Here is a 22,500-nt window from a genome sequence, read left to right on the forward strand (position 1 = left end):
AACATATGAAACTGATCCCAGACCTAACACATTTATCGGTTCTCTTTTACTATAAGACTAGACTGAAATGCAGTGGGCAAGTGGAAAGATTGAAAGTAGATATTTCTATTGGTTGAGATGAGCCATGTAATGTATGTATTCCCCAATCATCCTGGAGAATGGTGGGTGTATAACGTGTAATGGCACCCCTAAGTAGGAGTGTGAACATTTAAATGTATAAACGAAGTTGGGATCATTGACGTAAATAAAAATCCCTAACAACAACATTTGAATCCCAGTTTCCATTTTATAGTCTATACTGCCTATACTGTGTCCATCTCCTCTGTCAATTAAATTAAATTAAATTCTGTCTCTGTCCCTCGCTATGAAAGATGCGACTGTTTGTGTTCTAGGAAGTACAGCAACAAGTCAGTCTCCTCCGTTCCAAAAATACTGAATCTTGACACTTAGAAATGAGAGTTAACACTGGAGTCGACATGCAACGAGTGGAGAAATCATTTTGGAGTCGACTCTCTACCACTACGTTATCATGGTTAACAGTTGGAAACATTTCAAAGAAAGGCAAGCAACACCAGTGAAGTCCTGTATGGCAATACTTTGAGAATTTAAATGAGAAGTAAATGCAAACTTTGCAAGGTGGAATTGAGGTACCTTCATGGTAGTACAGGTGCAATGCTTAACCATCTGAAAGGGATGCACTATAATACCCCTGTGGGTTTGCTGGCAGCAGCACAGCTGCATTGTGAATTCACATGGAATTGTATTTAAAATTCTTAGCATTTTAACAAATGGCCGTTTAAATGTTAAGAAAACTTTTCCACTTGTCACATCCCCAATGTCATGTTGAGAAGACAATATAATACATATAAATGAGATGATTGTCTGGTGTTTGGTGCTTTAAAGATGAATACTTCCAGGGGGCAAGAGTGTTACCATGAGAAAACAAAAGACCAAAACCAGTGAAGGTTGTCTTTCTCTGTTTCTGCTGGCAATGCAGGCCTCAGCATACACACACCAATTACCCACATGTTTAGCCAGTGAAAGTATCACATCCTATTCCTTATAGCTGGGGTTAAAAAGCCCAAATGTTCCTGTTTCACTATTAGCGGAACACACAAAATCATAAAAAGGCACCACCTTTTCTCCCTAGAACATTGAGGAGCATAGGGGAGTGGGGCTATGCTCCTCTGAGCGCACACACACACTTCCTGTTTTAAGGTACGTAAAACACACACAAGTGTCACCTGCGCACAGCCTCATAGCACATCTGTGTGTGTGTGTGTGTGTGTGTGTGTGTGTGTGTGTGTGTGTGTGTGTGTGTGTGTGTGTGTGTGCGTGCGTGCGTGCGTGTGTGCATACACACAAAACCACAGACCAGAATGATATATGTCCATGTCACTGCTAACATCACTTCAATTTAGAGTGTGTGTGTATGATTGTATGAAGAATTCCCTGAAGATTCAGGGTTTGACATTTCCTACAATGAGCTCCCCCACCCACAACAACAGGGCTGGGGCGATACCAGTACTTCGATACTCATCAGTATCGTGGCAATGAAAGAAAACAGGAAGCGGATTTAACTTCTTTAGGAAAACAGCCCTAATACAGAGTAGACCAAGAGTAGACTGTATGTGAAGTTGTGAACATCAGGCTAAGCACATCCAAGCACTGTTCATCGTAAAACTTCAGGACACACAGAGACATTTAGTTGGTGCTGAGAGATTAGTGCTTTTAGAGGTTGGTTCAGTTTCGGTTCGATTATGAAAAAATAAAATCACGGTTTTCGATTTCCTTAAAAAAAATGTTTTCATTAAATGTACTATGCGGATTGAATGTCATGATGGTAGTGACTGCACATTTCTGCTAATCGCTTATTAACCATAATTTATTCACATTAATTTACTTTAATAAAATATTTGTTTTATTTGATGACTTTACTATTTAATTCCAAGTCGCCATCTCTATAGAGCTTCTGCCTATGATGTCTGACTAAATCACTATTTTACTATTATACTGACGGGCAGACCACAGGGAGGAGGTAAGTGAACTGGTATTGTGGTGCCAGGACAACAAACTCTCCGTCAACATCAGCAAAGGAGTTGTTGACTTCAGGAAGCAGAGGAGGGAACATGCCCTGATCCACATCAAGGGGACTGCAGTAGAGAGAGTCAGCAGTTTTAAGTTTCACTGCGCCCACATCACAGAGGATTTGTCATGGACCAACAACACCACCACCACTCTTGTCAAGAGGGTGCAACAGCGTCTCTACTTCCTAAGGCAGCTGAAGAAAATTGGGCAAGTCACCCTGGGTCTTCTCCAAATACTACCTCTGCACCATCGAGAGCGTCCTGACCGGTTGCATCACAGCCTGGTACAGGAATTACTCTGTCCACGACCACAAGTCCGTCCAGTGTGTGGTGAAGAAGGTCCAATGCATCACTGGGACCATGCTCCCGCCCATCTGGGACATCTACTTGAAACGGTGCATGAGGAAGTCCCTCAGCATCATCAAGGACCCCATACAACCCAGCCATGAGCAGTTCACTCCCTTACCGTCGGGCAGGCATCGGAGCATGAGGTCTGATAGAAACAGTCTCTGAGTCTGTTGGTATCTACAAGCTATCAGACTGCTGAACACTTGAACTGGACTGACCACCTGCTCGGATTCTCTGCACCTTAGCACACATGTGCTCACTCGCTAACTCATCTACTCACTCACACACATACATATACACTACCAGTCAAAAGTTTGGACACACCTGCTCATTCAAGGGTTTTTCAGATTTTTTAAACTATTTTCTATATTGTAGAATAATAGGGAAAACATCCAAACTATGAAATAATACATATGGAATCAATAACACATAAATAACAAAAAATTATAAACAAATCTAAACATATTTTAGATTATTCAAAGTAGCCACCCTTTGCCTTGACAGTTTTGCATACTTGGCATTCTCTCAACCAGCTTCATGAGGAATGCTTTTCCAACAGTCTTGAATGAGTTCCCACATATGCTGAGCACGGTTTGCTGCTTTTCCTTCAATCTGCAATCTAACTCCTCCCAAACCATCTCAATTAGGTTGAGGTCAGGTTTGTGGAGGCCAGGTCATCTGATGCAGCACCATCACTCTCCTTCTTGATCAAATAGCCCGTACACAGTCTGGAGGTGTGTTTTGGGTCATTGTCCTGTTGAAAAACTGTCGGGACCCGGTTACCCGGGTCTCCGGAGTGAGAAACAGTCACTTAACCAACTGAGCCATGAATAGTCGGCAGAACCCAGAAGATGAGGCAGACACAGCAGTACTTGAGACGGTGTATTTAATAAAGTAAAAAGTGAAGTTCTTCAGGAAAACATGTAACTCCACAACCTCAAAAGGAATCCTACAAGAACAAAGGTAATCCTCCAAGACAAAAAGGTAAATTCACAAGGTGGAAGGTAAAGCACAAAAAGCCTCAAAAGATACTCAAAAAACAAACAAACAAGAACAAAAAAACAGAATTCCACAAGAGAGTCCACCGGGATCAACAAGAGTTCTCAGAGTACTAGGGCTGGGTGCTAACATACAAACACAGAGCAAAGAACAGAGGAAAACAAAGGGTTTAAATACAATCAGGGGAAACGAGGCACAGGTGCAAATAATAATGGGGATCAAGGGAAAACAAAAGGTCAAAAGGCACAATGGGGGCATCTAGTGACCAAAAACCGGAACAACCCTGGCCAAATCCTGACAAAAACAAATGATAGTCCCACTAAGCGCAAACCAGATGGGATGGCGTATCGCTGCAGAATAACTGTGCCTTGAATTCTAAATAAATCACAGACAGTGTCACCAGCAAAGCAGCCCCACATCATCACACCTCCTCCTCCATGCTTCACCGTAGGAACCACACATATGGATATCATCTGTTCACCTACCCTGCGTCTCACAAAGACACAGCGGTTGGAACCAAAAATCTCAAATTTGGACTCATCAGACGAAAGGACAGATTTTCACCGGTCTAATGTCCATTGCTCGTGTTTCTTGGCTCAAGTAAGTCTCTTATTCTTATTTCATGTCCTTTAGTAGTGGTTTCTTTGCAGCAATTGGATCATGAAGGCCTGATTCACACAGTCTCTTCTGAAATGTTGATGTTGAGATGTGTCTGTTACTTGAACTCTGTGAAGCATTTATTTGGGCTGCAATCTGAGGTGCAGTTACCTCTAATGAACTTATCTTCTGCAGCAGAGGTAACTCTGGGTCTTCCTGTCCTGTGGTGGTCCTCATGAGAGCCAGTTTCATCATAGTGCTTGATGGTTTTTGCGACTGAACTTGAAGAAACTTTCATGAAATTTTCCGGATTGACAGACCTTCAGGTCTTAAATTAATGATGGACTGTCGTCGCTTCTCTTTGCTTATTTGAGCGGTTCTTGCCATAATATGGACTTGCCCCCCCCCCCACCACCACCTTGTCACAACACAACTGACTGGCTCAAACACATTAAGGAAAGAAATTCCACAAATGAACTTTTAACAAGGCACACATGTTAATGGAACTACATTTCAGGTGACTACCTCATGAAGCTGGTTCAGAGAATGCCAAGAGTGTACAAAGCTGTCATCAATGCAAAAGGTGGCTACTTTGAAGAATTGTTTAACACTTTTTTGGTTTGTATATGATTCCATATGTGTTATTTTATAGTTTTGATGTCTTCACTATTATTCTACAATGTAGAAAATAGTAAAAATAAAGAAAAACCTTTGAATGAGTAGGTGTCCAAACTTTTGACTGGTACTGTACATTCACATCACAACTGCTGCTGCCAGACTCTTATTATGATTGCTAAATACTGCACAATTTAAACAATCCCAGCTTTTTCAAAACAAGTGTACATTTCGGACTATAAATTGTGCCTTCATGTATTATACTGATGCTGATGCTAAAATGTTTATTCTATTCTACTGAGCCATTTAATTTATGTTCATATTCTTATCTTTTATAATTCCTTATTGTTGTTGGCTTGTGGAGAAGGAACCTGCAAGAAAGCATTTCATTGGATTGTGTATACCATGTGTATACGTACATACGACTAATCAAACTTGAAGCTTTAGCATTGGCTCGTGAAACGACCACTAACTTCCTTCATACTGGGGCGGCAGGGTAGCCTAATGGTTAGAGCATTAGACTAGTAACCGAAAGGTTGCAAGTTCAAATCCCCGAGCTGACAAGGTACAAATCTGTCGTTCTGCCCCTGAACAGGCAGTTAACCCACTGTTCCTAGGCAGTCATTGAAAATAAGAATTGGTTCTTAACTGACTTGCCTAGTAAAATAAAAAAATAAATACTGGACGCAGAGACATATGGTATGCTGTTGAAGCTAGCGATATTCATAAAATAATTTAGCAGAACCCATGCAGTGCCTCTATGGAACCTTAGGGGGCTGCAGACCCCAGTTTGAAAACCCCTGCCATAATGTTCTCCAGACAGCCATAAGTTTTATTGCTTTTGGAGATAAGCCCAAGAGGCTAGATAGGTCAAGGGTTATTATGGTTAAACCCCCCTCTCTCTGTGGCTTGGTGGAAGAACTCGACATTGCGAATGCAATCTCCACAAACGTCTGGGAAATTGCATTTAAAAGTCTATCGCCATGTACAGGTGGTTAATCTGTGTTGGTTTGAATACTGGCCTCAGTCCATAATGTCCTGTGATTAAGGTGTGTAAAAAGGTGTGTAGTCACGCCAATGGACGTAGACAGAGCAGATCAAATCAAATTTGTCACATGCTTGGTAAACAACAGGTGTAGACTAACAGTGAAACGCTTACTTACGGGCCCTTCCCAACAATGCAGAGAGAAAATTATAAAAATTCTAGAAATACATTTCTGTGTACCTGCTGGTGTACTGTAAATAAGAATTTGTTCTTAACTGACTTGCCTAGTTAAATAAATGTTATATAAAATAAATCAAAGTAGCAGCATATATCTGTGTGTGTGTGTGTGTGTGTGTGTGTGTGTGTGTGTGTGTGTGTGTGTGTGTGTGTGTGTGTGTGTGTGTGTGTGTGTGTGTGTGTGTGTGTGTGTGTGTGTACCTGTAGGTGTACTACAGTCCCTCCAGTCAAAGTATCCAGCGTAGATGCCTGGTTCCAGGGATCCTACGATGGGATCTGACTTCCTCTCGATGTAGGCATCAAACAGACTCTCATCCAGCTCCTTCACTGCATGGACACTCACCTGGAAACAGAGGTAGAGACAAACCTAATCAACACCTGGGAGCAGAGGAGAGAGACATCAATCAAATTCCAATGAAATGTACTTAGAAATCTATTCTTACATCAGAAGCTGTCACAAAGTGCTTTTACAGGAACTTATATTCTTATAGTCACAATATAGATCCTGGTTTTGAACCAACTGCTTACAGGCCATGTTTCTAAAAAACACAAGCCGTTTACCTGTTTTTACAGGAACAGCCAACCAACATCTGCCTGTATGAGTGTGTGTGAGAGAGGAGACTTGACTCAGAGATCTGACCTTTAGCTGTTTAAAGAGAAAGAGCGAGTAATAGTTCTGCCCCAAAACATTCATTTCTCATCACTTCTTTTGGTGACAAATCTTCTTCTTCAAAGAACACCAAAATCTAAAACTCCAAAACATCTAAGGAGCCAGTTAACTGTTTGCTGTTTCTGACAGTTAACTGTGTGTGTGTCTGTTTGTGTCTGTGTTTGTGTTTGTGTGTGTCCTCTCTACTAACCTGTGTGATCTTGTCAGTCCCGGTGAAACCGTGTTTCTCAAAGTGTTCAGCCATGTTAAGGAAGGTGTGTTTCTCCAGGTACTGACAGTTACTCAGGATTATCAGCAGACGCTGCTCCTATAGAAAGAAAGAGATGCACACACACCCACACACACCCGTAGAAAGTTCAGGATGTTGGATTTGTTATGTTGAGCGATTGTGTCTGAGCATCTGTCAGATAATCTCATCATCGACTCCATCCCTGTTTTACTGGAATTGACTAAGATGCTGTTTGACGCCATACTACACACCGGGTTTACTTCAATGACACAAGGTCAATTATAACAGTTACCTCACTGACAACCTCACTGACAGGATCAGTGTAACAGGTAGTGTTCACTCCTAAAAGAGGAGAGGTTCTGGTCTTAATAGACAATCTCAAATAATTTGGTTACTTTGGCAACTCCTTTTATTATAAGAATTCTAGTCTTCTATTATTTTTCAACACTTCCAGTCTCTGTAGACCATGTCAATCTATGGCCTACCAGCCCACCGTTTCTCTGAGACCTTACTGTATTTCAGTGAGATGTCTGGTACGCCATATGATAATGTTTTAAGGTGGTTCTGTAGGCCTGAACTCTGGCATGTGCCCTGAATATTGTCTGGCTGTCTCATCGACTCAGCCCTGCTAGAGATCAGAGATCAGGGGAAACCCCACCTGCACCCTGCTCTATTTCCCTTTACCAAAAACTCCCCTTCCTCTTCCTCCTCTCCCCTTCACTACACACCCAGGCCCATTCACTCTCATCTGGACACATATACAAGAAATTAGGTTGTCTGCTTCCTGTCCACAACCAGGAAACAGTATCATAACATATTGGTTTGGTTTACCAGTGAAGGAGATACACGTGTGTGTGTGTGTGTGTGGTGTGTAGGGGGGTTAGATTGTAAGAAAAATAACCTTAATTGAGAATGCTCATTGACATTGGCAATCCTGTAGTGTGAGATTGAGGTAGATTGAGTTCAATTGAGGCCTGTAAGTCTCAGTCTGAGAAAATTCAGATCTTCTTACCGGTGTTGCACAGAAGTCTTCCTGAAGGCCACTGAATGGGTCTGGAGAGGCAAGGTCCACTGATATACTAAGAATACACACACACATACAGAGTTCAAAAACACACTAAGGCAGACACACACAAAATGACACTGGATGTAAAGTCTTTGCCTGTACTCACTGTGAAGTGTCGATGTCTCCATCTGTTTTATTGCTCAGCTGCTCCAGGCAGTTGACAAACACCTGGAAGAGATGTTACAGGTCAGCGTCACAGAGACAGGTCAGCGTCACAGAGACAGGTCAGCGTCACAGAGACAGGTCAGTCACTCAGACAACAGTAACAGTCGACTATATTAAAAAGGAGTGGGGTGAATGGCCTGCACTGTAAACCTACAGTAAACTACATATAACGGGTTGGCAACAGGCAAAACCACCCTGCAAGGAAATGGTTTGTTGTAAAAAAAATAGTCATGTGATCGTGCCTCAATGTAATCAAGGTATAAAATTATATTTTTTATTTGAAATACAATCTCTTTTTGGGCATAGTTGTGGTCAATTTTCAGTGTTCAAATTATTAGAATTATATTCTATCCCGCTGACCATCCACTCAGTCAAAAATCAGCACGAGGCTGAATGTAGTTGCCTACCCCTGACCTATAATCTGTAGGGATTCCTATGGTGTAATCCTAGTCGCGTATCTACTCTGTACCATACAGTACCTTATCCTTAGAGCTTTTTCACCTGCTCTTGAACCTGCTCAGAAAGTACAAGTCTACAATAATGAATACATTTCAACTGAATTTCTGCACTGTAGACCTACAGTAAACTACTAGTAAACTGTAGATATTCCTATGGCGAAATAGGATGTAATCCTTATCTTTACTCTATAGTACTATACCTTCATGATCCTCTCACAGAGCTTCCTGGTCCATTCCTGATACAAAAGTAAAAGGCTACAGTAATCTAAGGGCCGGTGTCCCGGACATAGATGAAGCCTCATCCAGTACTAAAAAGCATTCTTAATGGAGATTCTCCATTGAAGGTGCCTTTTCAGTCCAGAACTAGTCTTAATCTGTGTCCTGGAAACCGTTCCTAAATGCCTACTGAATTTGAGCATTGTAGCAATAAACTACCTGTGACCCTTCACTAGAGTGAAATATACTGTAAACCCATTCTCTTGTGACAGTAGTACCATAATTTCATGCTAACTACAGTACCAGTAAACTAAAGGGATTCCTATGTTGAACTATACCGTAATCTTAATCTCTACTCTGTATTATTGTGGTGAAATATTGTGTAAACCTAGTCTGTAGTGACTGTACATTACCCTCATGATGTCCACACAGAGCTCTGAAGCTTGATCTTGGGCCTGATCCAACTGGAGGATCTGAAGACAGGAGGGGAAGGTGAGACAGCACACTGCATACAACCAACTATCACGCAGTAATGTGGTCCAATACACCACCATTCATACTGAACAAAAATATAAATACAACATGTATGGTGTTGGTCCCATGTTTCATGAGCTGAAAAAACAAAATCCCCAAAAATGTCCCTTGTGCACAAAAAACTTATTTCTCTCCAATTTTGTGCACAAATTTGCTTACATCCCTGTTAGTGAGCATTTCTCCTTTGCCAATATAATCTATCCACCTGACAGGTGTGGCATATCAAGTAGCTGAATAAACAGCATGATCATTACACAGGTGTACCTTGTGATGTGGACAATAAAAGGCCACTCTAAAATATGCAGTTTTGTCACACAACACAAGCCACAGCTGTCTCAAGATGAGGGAGCACGCAATTGGCATGCTGACTGCAGGAATGTCCACCAGAGCTGTTGCCAGAGAATTTCATGTTCATTTCTCTACCATAAGCCGCCTCCAACATCATTTTAAAGAATTTGTCAGTACATCCAACAGGCCTCACAACCGCAGACCACGTGTAACCACGCCAGCCCAGTACCTCCACATATGGCTTCTTCATCTGCGGGTTCGTCTGAAACCAGCCACCAGGACAGCTGATGAAATTGTTGGTTTGTACAACCGAAAGTTCATCTGCATGTTCGTCGTCCTCACCAGGGTCTTGACCTGACTGCAGTTTGGCGTCATAACCGACTTCAGTGGGAAAATGCTCACCTTCGATTGCCACTGGCATGCTGGAGAAGTGTGCTCTTCGCGGATTAATCCAGTTTCAACTGTACCGGGCAGATGGCAGACAGCGTGTATGGTGTCGTGTGGGCGAGTGTTTTGCTGATGTCAATGTTGTGAACAGAGTGCCCCATGGTGGTGGTCGGGTTATGGTATGTGCAGGCATAAGCTATGGACAATGAACACAATTGCATTTTATCGATGGCAATTTGAATGCACAGAGATACCGTGATGAGATCCTGAGGCCCATTGTCGTGCGATTCATCCACCGCCATCAACTGTTTCAGCATGATAATGCATGGTCCCATGTCGCAAGGATCTCTACACAATTCCTGGAAGTTGAACATCTCCCAGTTCTTCCATGGCCTGCATTCTCACCAGACATTGAGCCTGTTTTGGATGCTCTGGATCGATGTGCACGACAGCGTGTTCCAGTTCCCACAATCCACAATCAACAGCCTGATCAACTCCACGCAAAGGAGACGTGTCGTGCTGCATGAGGCAAAAGGTGGTCACACCAGATATGGACTGGTTCTCTGATCCACGCCCCTACCATATTTATTAAGGTATCCGTGACCACCAGATGCATATCTGTAATCCCAGTCATGTGAAATCCATATACTAGAGCCTAATGAATGTATTCATGTCCTTATATGAACTGTAACTCAGTAAAATCTTTGAAATTGTTGCATGTTGCATTTATATGATTGTTCAGTGCAATTCACATACATAAAAAGAGTAGTTCACATAGATGAAAGAGGTTCTGTTATAGTGTGTGTTCCTTACATTGACCTCCCCAGGTTTGGTCTCCATGGGTTCTTTGAGTGACTGCAGCATCTGCACCATGCACTGCTCAAACTGGGCTGGCTGCACACGACACAACACACAAATCAGATATATAGATTATACCATGTCATATTTTTCATCATATCTTACTATAAAATAAATAATGATATATCACAAAGTATAGTAAATATAACTTTACCAAGCTGGTGATTCCTTCATTGTCTACGACCCAGTCCTCTTTCTCTGCAAGCCTTTTGACATCTGACAAAATTCATACACCAACATAAATCACTGTAGGGGCAACAAATGTGTGCTTTTGCCATTTCCCATTATTTTTGATCACTATCAAATTAAATAATGATACTTCATACTCGTGAACAAGTGAAGAGCCATGATCAGTTCACATGACATTTTAAATAGAACTGTTTGGTAGAAGACCGCAAAAGAAAGTGAAATGACCCTCTAAACTAGTGAATGACTACCTTCAAAACCACATGAGCTGTTACTATCAACCTGAGTTTCTATAGATCTAGGGCCACAGTCAGAATGACCAACAGAGTTTAACCACAAAACCCCCTTTCACAAACACTTTCTCTTTCACTAACCTCACCTTACCTAACCCACCTCTGGCCCTTTCTCCATCTCTTTCCTCCTTCTGCCCCTTTCTTCCATACAGTGATGTCTCAGGTCCCCTTTCCTCTTCCTTCCTTCCTCCCCTCTCCTCCCTCCCTCCCATATCTCCTTCTCTCTTACTCTTTGCGGTGTGGTGCAGGAAGACCTGTAGACAGTGATGTCTCAGTTCCCATCCCCTACCTCCCCTCCCTCCCCTCCTCCCTCACCCCCTGCGGTGTGGTGCAGGGTGACCAGTAGACAGTGATGTCTCAGTTCCCATCCCCTACCTCCCCTCCCTCCCCTCCTCCCTCACCCCCTGTGGTGTGGTGCAGGGTGACCAGTAGACAGTGGTGTCTCAGTTCCCATCCCCTACCGCCCCTCCCTCCCCTCCTCCCTCACCCCCTGTGGTGTGGTGCCCAGTAGACAGTGGTGTCCAGTTCTCCCCTCCTCCCCTCCTCCCTCACCCCCTGCGGTGTGGTGCAGGGTGACCAGTAGACAGTGGTGTCTCAGCTCCAACAGTAGATCCTGGATCACCTGCAGCAGATCATTAGGGATCTCCAGAGCAACCAGAGCTTCAAAAATGATTCTGAGAGACGAGAGAGAGGAGAGACGAGAGAGATGAGAGCGAGAAAGAGAAAGTTTTAGTGGAGGAGGGATTGGGGGTCTAGAATATGGGGGATAAAGTCATTGACACACACATGCTCGCAGAAACACACATTAGAGTGAGGTGTCCATACCTGACAGTGTGTACGACACTAGAGTGAGGTGTCCATACCTGACAGTGTGTACGACATTAGAGTGAGGTGTCCATACCTGACAGTGTGTATGACACTAGAGTGAGGTGTCCATACCTGACAGTGTGTACGACACTAGAGTGAGGTGTCCATACCTGACAGTGTGTACGACACTAGAGTGAGGTGTCCATACCTGACAGTGTGTATGACACTAGAGTGAGGTGTCCATACCTGACAGTGTGTACGACACTAGAGTGAGGTGTCCATACCTGACAGTGTGTATGACACTAGAGTGAGGTGTCCATACCTGACAGTGTGTATGACACTAGAGTGAGGTGTCCATACCTGACAGTGTGTATGACACTAGAGTGAGGTGTCCATACCTGACAGTGTGTACGACACTAGAGTGAGGTGTCCATACCTGACAGTGTGTATGACACTAGAGTGAGGTGTCCATACCTGACAGTGTGTATGACACTAGAGTGAGGTGTCCATACCTGACAGTGTGTATGACACTAGAGTGAGGTGTCCATACCTGACAGTGTGTATGACACTAGAGTGAGGTGTCCATACCTGACAGTGTGTATGACACTAGAGTGAGGTGTCCATACCTGACAGTGTGTATGACACTAGAGTGAGGTGTCCATACCTGACAGTGTGTATGACACTAGAGTGAGGTGTCCATACCTGACAGTGTATACGACACTAGAGTGAGGTGTCCATACCTGACAGTGTGTATGACACTAGAGTGAGGTGTCCATACCTGACAGTGTGTATGACACTAGAGTGAGGTGTCCATACCTGACAGTGTGTATGACACTAGAGTGAGGTGTCCATACCTGACAGTGTATATAACACTAGAGTGAGGTGTCCATACCTGACAGTGTGTACGACACTAGAGTGAGGTGTCCATACCTGACAGTGTATATAACATTAGAGTGAGGTGTCCATACCTGACAGTGTATATAACATTAGAGTGAGGTGTCCATACCTGACAGTGTATATAACATTAGAGTGAGGTGTCCATACCTGACAGTGTATATAACATTAGAGTGAGGTGTCCATACCTGACAGTGTATACGACACTAGAGTGAGGTGTCCATACCTGACAGTGTGTATGACACTAGAGTGAGGTGTCCATACCTGACAGTGTGTATGACACTAGAGTGAGGTGTCCATACCTGACAGTGTGTATGACACTAGAGTGAGGTGTCCATACCTGACAGTGTATATAACATTAGAGTGAGGTGTCCATACCTGACAGTGTGTACGACACTAGAGTGAGGTGTGCATACCTGACAGTGTATATAACATTAGAGTGAGGTGTGCATACCTGACAGCATGTATCAAATAAAATAAAAATGTATTTGTCAAATGTGCCGAATACAATACAAGTTGTAGATCTTACAGTGAAATGCTTTCTTACAAGCCCTTGACCAACAGTGCAGTTTTAAGAAAAATATGTGTTAAGTTAAAAAAAAAATAAGATAAAAAAAAAAAAAAAAAAAACAACAAATAATTGTAGAGCAGCAGTAAAATAACAATAGCAAGGCGATATAAGGCTATATACAGGGGCTACCGTTACAGAGTCAATATACATTTAAACTTAGTTTCACAATTCCTGATATTTAACCCTAGTAAAAATTCCCTGTGCTAGGTCAGTTAGGATCACCACATCATTTTCAGAATGGGAAATGTCAGAATAATAGTAGAGAGTTCTTTCATCACATTCCCAGTGGGTCAGAAGTTTACATACACTTAATTAGTATTTTGTAGCATTGCCTTTAAATTGTTTAACTTGGGTGAAACGTTTCGGGTAGCCTTCCACAAGCTTCCCACAATAAGTTGGGTGAATTTTGGCACATTCCCCCTGACAGAGCTGGTATAACTGAGTCAGGCCTCCTTGCTCACACATGCTTTTTCAGTTCTGCCCACAAATTTTCTATGGGATTGAGGTTAGTGCTTTGTGATGGCCACACAAATACCTTGACTTTGTTGTCCTTAAGCCATTTTGCCACGGCTTTGGAAGTATGCTTGTGGTCATTGTCCATTTGGAAGACCCATTTGCGACCAAGCTTAATTTCTTGACTGATGTCTTGAGATGTTGCTTCAATATATCCACATAATTTTCCTCCTCATGATGCCATCTACTTTGTGAAGTGCACCAGTTCCTCCTGCAGCAAAGCACCCACACAACATGATGCTGCCACCCCTGTGCTTCACAGTTGGGATGGTGTTCTTCAGCTTGCAAGCCTCCCCCTTTTTCCTCCAAACATAAGAATGGTCATTATGGCCAAACATTTCTATTTTTGTTTCATCAGACCAGAGGACATTTAAAAAAAAAAAAAAAAAGTATGATCGTTGTCCCCATGTGCAGTTGCAAACCGCAGTCTGGCTTTTTTATGGCGGTTTTGGAGCAGTGGCTTCTTCTTTGCTGAGCGGCCTCAGGTTGTATCAATATAGGAGTTGTTTTACTGTGGATATAGATACTTGTGTACATTTTTTCTCCAGCATCTTCACAAGGTCCTTTGCTGTTGTTCTGAGATTGATTTGCGCTTTTCCCACCAAAGTACGTTCATCTCTAGGAGACAGAACATGTCACCTTCCTGAGTGGTATGATGGCTGCGTGGTCCCATGGTGTTTATATTTGCGCACTATTGTTTGTACAGATGAACGTGGTACCTTCATGCGTTTGAAAATTGCTCCCAAGTATAAACCAGACTTGTGGAGATCTACAATTTTTTTTCCTGAGGTCTTGGCTGATTTATTTTGAATTTCTCATGATGTCAAGCAAAGAGGCACTGAGTTTGAAGGTAGGCCTTGAAACACATCCACAGGTACACCTCCCATTGACTCAAGTTATGTCAATTAGCCTATCAGAAGCTTCTAAAGCCATGACATCCTTTTCTGGAATTTTCCAAGCTGTTTAAAAGGCACAGTCAACTTAGTATACTGTATGTAAACTTCTGACCTACTGGAATTGTGATAAAATCTGTTTGTAAACAATTTTTTGAAAAATTACTTGTGTCAGGCACAAAGTAGATGTCCTAACCGACATGCCAAAACTATAGTTAGTTAACAAGAAATTTGTGGAGTGGTTGAAAAACAAGTTTTAATGACTACAACGAAGTGTATGTAAACTTCCGACTTCAATTGTACATATAGGTTCCCATATATAGTTCGTAAAAATCCAAACTACTTCATAGATCTCCAATGCAAAGGGTTTAAACATTGTTTCCCATGCTTGTTCAATGAACCATAAACAATTAATGCACATCCATCTGTGGAACGGTCATTAAGACAGTAACAGCTTTCGGAAGGAAGGCAATTAAGGTCACCGTGATTAAAACTTAAGACACTAAAGAGGCCTTTCTACTGACTGAAAAATACCAAAGAAAGATGCCCAGGGTCCCTTCTAATCTGCGTTAACGTGCCTTAGGCATGCTGCAAGGAGGCATGAGGACTGCAGATGTGGCCAGTGCAATAACTTGCAATGTCTGTACAGTGAGATGCGTAAGACAGCACTACAGGGAGACAGGATGAACAGCTGATCGTCCTCGTAGTGCCAGACCACGTGTAACAACACCTGCACAGGATCGGTACATCCGAACATGGTACAGGATGGCAACAATAACAGCCCGAGTTACACCAGGAACGCACAATCCGTCCATCAGTGTTCAGACTGTCCGCAATAGGCTGAGAGAGGCTGGACTGAGGGCTTGTAGGCCTGTTGAAAGGCAGGTCCACACCAGACATCACCAGCAACAACGTCGCCTATGGGCACAAACCCACCATCGCTGGACCAGAGAGGACTGGAAAAAAATGCTCTTCACTGATGAGTCGCAGTTTTGTCTCACCAGGGGTGATGGTCGGATTCACGTTCATCGTCGAAGGAAGGTGCGTTACACCGAGGCCTGTACTCTGGAGCGGAATCGATTTGGAGGTGGAGGGTCCGTCATGGTCTGGGGCGGTGTGTCATAGCGTCATCGGACTGAGCTTGTTGTCATTGCAGGCAATCTCAACGCTGTGCGTTAAAGGGAAGACATCCTCCTCCCTCATGTGGTACCCTTTCTGCAGGCTCATCCTGACATGACCCTCCAGCATGACAATTCCACCAGCCATACTGCTCGTTCTGTGCGTGATTTCCTGCAAGACAGGAATGTCAGTGTTCTGCCATGGCCAGCAAAGAGCCCGGATCTCAATCCCATTGAGCACGTCTGGGACCTGTTGGATCGGTGGGTGAGACATTTCCCCCCAGAAATGTCTGGGAACTTGCAGGTGCCTTGGTGGAAGAGTGGGGTAACATCTCACAGCAAGAACTGGCAAATCTGGCGCAGTCCATGAGGAGGTGATGCACTGCAGTACTTAATGCAGCTGGTGGCCACACCAGATATTGACTGTTACGTTTGATTTTGACCCCCCCTTTGTTCAGGGACAAATGATTCCATTTCTGTTAGTCACATGTCTGTGGAACTTGTTTAGTTTATGTCTCAGTTGTTGAATCTTATGTTTATACAAATATTTACACGTTAAGTTTGCTGAAAAAAAACACAGTTAACAGTGAGAGGACGTTTCTTTTTCGGCTGAGTTTAATCTGGGTAGCCATTTGACGGCTTGGAGGTAGAAGCTGTTGAGAAGCCTCTTGGACCTAGACTTGGCGCTTCGGTGCTGCTTGCCGTGCAGTAGCAGAGAGAACAGTCTAAGACTAGGGTGGCTATTTTTAGGGCGATCCTCTGACACTGCCTGGTATAGAGGTCCTGGATGGCAGGAAGCTTCCAGTAATGTACTGGGCCATACGCACTACCATCTGTAGTGTCTTGCGGTCAGAAGCCGAGCAGTTGCCATACCAGGCAGTAATGCAACCAGTCATGCTCTCGATGGTGCAGTTGTAGAGCTTTTTGAGGAACTGAGGACCCATGTCAAATCTTTGTCTCCTAAGGGGGGGATAGGTTTTGTTGTGCCCCCTTTACAACTGTCTTGGTGTGCTTGGACAATGATAGGTTGGTGGTGATGTGGACACCAAGGAACTTGAAGCTCTCAACCTGCTCCACTACAGCCCCGTCGATGAGAATGCGGGTGTGCTCGGTCCTCCTTTTCCTGTATTCCACAATCATCTCCTTTGTCTTGATCACGTTGAGGGAAAGGTTGTCATCCTGGCACCACACAGCCAGGTCTCTGACCTCCTCGCTATAGGCTGTCTCATCGTTGTCAGCGACCAGTCCTACCACTCGTGTCATCTGCAAAATTAACGATTGTGTTGGAGTCATGCCTGGCCATGCAGTCATTATGTGAACAGGGAGTACAGAAGGGGACTCAGCACGCACCCCTGGGGACACCGTGTTGAGGATTAGCGTGGCGGATGTGTTGTTAGCGACCATTACCACCTGGAGGTGGCCCATCAGGAATTCCAGGATCCAGTTGCAGAGGGAGGTGTTTAGTCCCAGGGTCCTTAGATTAGTGATACGGATTGAGGGCACTTTGGTGTTGAACGTTGAGCTGTAGTCAATTAATAGCATTCTCACATAGGTGTTTCTTTTGTCCAGGTGGGAAAGGGCAGTGTGGAGTGCAATAGAGATTGCATCATCTGTGGATCTGTTGGGGCGGTATGCAAATTGGAGTGGGTTTCTGGGATAATGGGTGTTGATGTGCGCCATGACCAGCATTTCAAAGCACTTCATGGCTACAGATGTGAGTGCTACGGGTCGGTAGTCATTTAGGCAGGTTAACTTGGTGTACCTGGGCACAGGGACTATGGTAGTCTACTTGAAACATGTTTGTATTACAGACTCAGACATGGAGAGGTTGAAAATGTCAGGAAAGACACTTGCCAGTTGGTCAGCGCATGCTCAGAGTACATATCCCGGTAATCCGTCTGGCCCTGCGGCCTTGTGAATGTTGACCTGTTTAAAGGCACTACATCGGCTACGGAGAGTGTGATCCCCCAGTCGTCCGGAACAGCTGATGTTCTCATGCATGTTTCAGTGTAACTTGCCTCAAAGCAAGCATACAAGTAATTTAGCTCGTCTGGTAGGCTTGTGTCACTGGGCAGCTCGTGTCTGTGCTTCCCTTTGTAGTCTGTAATAGTTTGCAAGCCCTACCATATCCGATGAGCGTAGGAGCCGGTGAAGTACGATTCGATCTTAGTCCTGTATTGATACTTTGCCTGTGTGATGGTTCGTCGAAGGGTATAGCGGGATTTCTTATAAGCATCCGGGTTAGAGTCTCGCTCCTTGAAAGCGTCAGCTCTACACGTAACCTCAGTGCAGATGTTGCCTTTAATCCTTGGCTTCTGGTTGGGAAATGTACACAGACACTGTGGGGACGACATCATCGATTCACTTATTGATGAAGCCAGTGACTGATGTGGTGTACTTCTCAATGCCATCGGAAGAATCCCGGAACATATTCCAGTCTGTGCTAGCAAAACAATCCTGTAGCTTAGCATCTGCTTCATCTGACCACTATTTTTATTGACTGAGTCACTGGTGCTTCCTGCTTTAGTTTTTGCTTGTTTGCAGGAACCAGTATAGAATTATGGTCAGATTTGTGTTTCCCTGCATTAAAGTCCCCGGCCACTAGAAGCGTGGCCTTTGGATGAGTGTTTTCCGGTTTGCTTATGGGCATATACAGCACATTGAGTGCGGTCCTCATGCCAGCATCAGTTTGTGGTGGTAAATAGACAGCTCCGAAGAATATACATGAAAACTCTCTTGGTAAATAGTGTGGTCTACAGCTTATCATGAGATACTCTATCTCAGGTGAGCAAAACCTTGAGACTTCCTTAGAAATCGTGAACCAGCTGGTGTTTACAAATATACATAGACCGTCACCCATTGTCTTACCAGAGGCTACTGTTCTATCCTGCCGGTACAGTGTGTCCCGCCAGCTGTTTGTTATTCATGTTGTCGTTCAGGCACGACTCAATGAAACATAGGATATTGCAGTTTTTAATGTCCCGTTGGTAGGATATACATGCTTGTAGTTTGTATATTTTATTATCCAATGTACGTTGGCTGATAGGACCAATGGTAAATGCAAATTACCCATTCGCCGCTGCACCTTTACAAGGCACCCCAACTTTCGTCCTCAATATCCCCGTCTCTTTCTCCAGCGAATGACGGAGATGAGGGAGTTGTCGGGTGTCTGGAGTAAATACTTCTTGTCCGACTAGTTAAAGAACAAATCGTCTTTCAATACGAGGTGAGTAATCGATGTCCTGATTTCTATAAGCTTTTTTTGGTCATAAGAGACGGTGGCAGAAATAATATGTTCAAAATAAATTACAAATAATGCGAAAAAAACACACAATAGCACAATTGGTTAGGAGACCGTAAAACTGCAGCCATTCTCTCTGGTGCCATTATCAATACACTAGAGCGAGGTGTCCATACCTGACAGTGTGTATGACCTGTGTGAGCCAGGGTCCAGTGAGTTCAGTCTTACTCTCCCAGCCCCCATACAGCCTCAGCTCCAGCTCAGTCAGAGTAGAGGGGAGGAGAGCACCTCTCACCAGCTTCACCAGGCGATGGGTCACCTCCTCAATCATTTTCTACAGACATATCAAATATATAAAACAAACCATTTCAGGAAGTAAAACTACACACAGAGAGTCTTCAGAGGTTTACCAAAAGTATATCGAACTCAACAAAACGTACCTTAAAGTCGTTCTGTCTCTGTCTGGCATTCTTCTTCGATTTCTCCACCTGGCCAGATTTCTCACCAGTCTGTTTAAAAAACAACAGACACAGTGCTTGAGGACTGATATAGGTGTGTACAGAGAGTATGTGTATATATGTGTGTGTGTGTGCACCTCGCTGAAGAGGCTGCCGTTGACGTAAGAGATCCAGAGCTTCCAGAAGTTGGGCAGCTGGCCAATCACCACGTCCGACAGCTTCTCCACAAACTGCACCTGCTGGGGCGTCTCATAACGCCAGGCTACAACACACACAGGAGACAGACAGGTTACAGACCACAGGTAGACAGGTTACAGGCAGACAGGTTACAGACCACAAGTAGACAGGTTACAGAGGGACAAGAGAATGGAGTGGAGTAATACAGTGTTGTACATAAAGTATAGTTCACAATGAAGCGTTACAAATCTACATTGTCCACTACACAGGTTGAGAATCGCTGGTAGTGTGTGTATAGACGGCATCCCTCGCCACGTCCTCAGAGTATACACAGACCAGCTGGCTGTAGTTTTTATGGACATATTCAATCCCTATCCAGTCTGCTGTCCACACTTGCTTCAAGATGTCCAACATTGTTCCTGTACCCAAGAAAGCAAAGGTAACTGAATTAAATTACTATCGCCATGTAGCATTCACTTATGTTATCATGAAGTGCTTTGAGAGGCTAGTTAAGGTTCATATCTACCTTACCGGACACCCTAGACCCACTTCAATTTGCTTACCACCCCAATAGATCAACAGACAATGCAATCGCCATCGCACTGCACACTGTCCTATGGGCCAGCAGTGGGACGGGACCGCAGTGTAGCAGGTGGAATGCTTCAAGTTGGTGTGTAGCAAGTGGAAAGCTTCACTGACGATCTGAAATGGTCCACCCACACAGACAGTGTGGTGAAGAAGGTGCAACAGGGCCTCTTCAACATCAAGAGGCTGAAGAAATTTGGCGTGGCACCTAAAACCCTCACAAACCTTTACAGATGCACAATTGAGAGCACATCCTCGGGCTGTATTACCGCCGTAGTGTATTACACACAGTAGTGCGTTCTGCCCAACGTATCACTGGGCGTAAACTACCTGCCCTCCATGACACCTACAGCACCCAATGTCACAGGAAGGCCAAAAAGATCAACAAGGACAACAACCACCCGAGCCATCATCCAGAAGGCGCAATCAGTACAGGTGCATCAAAGCTGGGACCGACAGACAGCTTCTATCTCAAGGCCATCAGACTGTGAAATAGCCATCACTAGGCGGCTTCCACACGGTTACGTAACCCTGCACCTTAGGGGCTGCTTCCCCACTTACATAGACTTGAAATCACCGGCCACTTTACAATGGAACACTAGTCACTTTAATAATGTTAGCATATTTTGCCTTTATACTCATCTCATATAATGTATTCTATTCTACTGTATTTTAGTCTATGCCACTCTGACATTGCTCATCCTAATATTTAAATATTCCTTAATTCCATTATTTTACTTTGTATGTATTGTTGTGAATTGTTAGATATTACTGCACTGTTGGAGCTAGAAACACAAGCATTTTGCTACAACCGCAATAACATCTGCTAAAAATGTGTATGTGACACATTTGACTTGATTTAACTTGATATATTGTTATACTGTACTGTAATCAAATCAAACTTTATTTGACACATGTGCAGAATACAACATGTGTAGACGTTACAGTGAAATGCTTACTTACAAGCCCTTAACCAACAGCGCAGTTCAAGAAGAGTTGAGAAAATATTGACCAAATAAATTAAAGTTAAAAAAAAATGTAAGTAACACAATAAAATAACAATAATGAGGCTATATACACGGGGTGCCGGTACAGAGTCAATTTGTGGGGGTACAGGTTAGTCGAGGTAATTTGTACATATAGGTAGGGGTGAAGTGGCTATGCATAGATAATAAACAGCGAGTAGCAGTAGTGTACGAAACAAATGGAGCGGGGGGGGGGGGGGTCAATGTAAATATTCCGGTGGCCATTTGATTAATTGTTCAGCAGTCTTATGGCTTGGGGGTAGAAGCTGTTAAGGAGCCTTTTGGTCCTAGACAAATTGAGCTCCCGAGCGGCGCAGCATTCTAAGTCTGTATCACAACCGACTGTGATTGGGAGGCCCATAGTACTCCCAATCCCCAGCGTCGTCCAGGGTTTGGCCGGTGTAGGCCGTCATTGTAAATAAGAATTTGTTCTTAACTGACTTGCCTGGTCAAATAAAGGTTAAATAAAAACACACAAAAAATATATATATATATATATATATGAACTGAGCAAAAAATAAAACGTCCCTTTTTCAGGACCCTGTCTTTCAAAGATAATTCATAAAAATCCAAATAACTTCACAGACCTTCATTGTAAAGGGTTTAAACACTGTTTCCCATGCTTGTTCAATGAAACATAAACATTTAATGAACATGCACCTGTGGAACGGTCATTAAGACACTAACAGCTTACAGACGGTAGGCAATTTAGGTCACAGTTATGAAAGTTAGGACACTAAAGAGGCCTTTCTACTGACGGAAAAATACCAAAAGAAAGATGCCCAGGGTTCCTGCTAATCTGCGTGAATGTGCCTTAGGCATGCTGCAAGGAAGCATGAGGACTGCAGATGTGTCCAAGGCAATAAATTGCAATGTCTGTACTGTGAGACGCCTAAGACAGAGCAACAGGGAGACAGGACGGATAGCTGATTGTTCTCGCAGTGGTAGACCACGTTTAATAACACCTGCACAGGATCGGTACATCTGAAAATCAACCTGT

The 22,500-nt window shown here is 43.6% G+C and overlaps 1 protein-coding gene across 6 annotated transcripts in view; it reads right to left on the bottom strand.

Annotated features, from left to right (window-relative positions):
• LOC123996714 (exocyst complex component 2-like) overlaps window positions 1-22,500 on the bottom strand; it is a 101,695-nt gene that overhangs the window by 19,263 nt on the left and 59,932 nt on the right. For 5 of the 6 annotated variants that reach the window (XM_046300343.1, XM_046300345.1, XM_046300342.1 and 2 more), the window contains 11 exons: window positions 19,851-19,975; window positions 19,696-19,764; window positions 19,432-19,589; window positions 11,771-11,892; window positions 10,894-10,955; window positions 10,695-10,775; window positions 9,086-9,145; window positions 7,940-8,001; window positions 7,780-7,846; window positions 6,729-6,845; window positions 6,070-6,211 (listed from right to left, as the gene is read on the bottom strand). In XM_046300343.1, coding sequence (XP_046156299.1) covers window positions 6,070-6,211; window positions 6,729-6,845; window positions 7,780-7,846; window positions 7,940-8,001; window positions 9,086-9,145; window positions 10,695-10,775; window positions 10,894-10,955; window positions 11,771-11,892; window positions 19,432-19,589; window positions 19,696-19,764; window positions 19,851-19,975 — 1,065 coding nt within the window. Of the gene's footprint in view, window positions 1-6,069; window positions 6,212-6,429; window positions 6,515-6,728; window positions 6,846-7,779; window positions 7,847-7,939; window positions 8,002-9,085; window positions 9,146-10,694; window positions 10,776-10,893; window positions 10,956-11,770; window positions 11,893-19,431; window positions 19,590-19,695; window positions 19,765-19,850; window positions 19,976-22,500 lie in introns of all 6 variants that reach the window. The other variant, XR_006832027.1, reaches the window with a different exon arrangement.

This window comes from Oncorhynchus gorbuscha, linkage group LG15, assembly GCF_021184085.1.
Source record: "Oncorhynchus gorbuscha isolate QuinsamMale2020 ecotype Even-year linkage group LG15, OgorEven_v1.0, whole genome shotgun sequence".
Taxonomy (NCBI): Eukaryota; Metazoa; Chordata; class Actinopteri; order Salmoniformes; family Salmonidae; genus Oncorhynchus; species Oncorhynchus gorbuscha.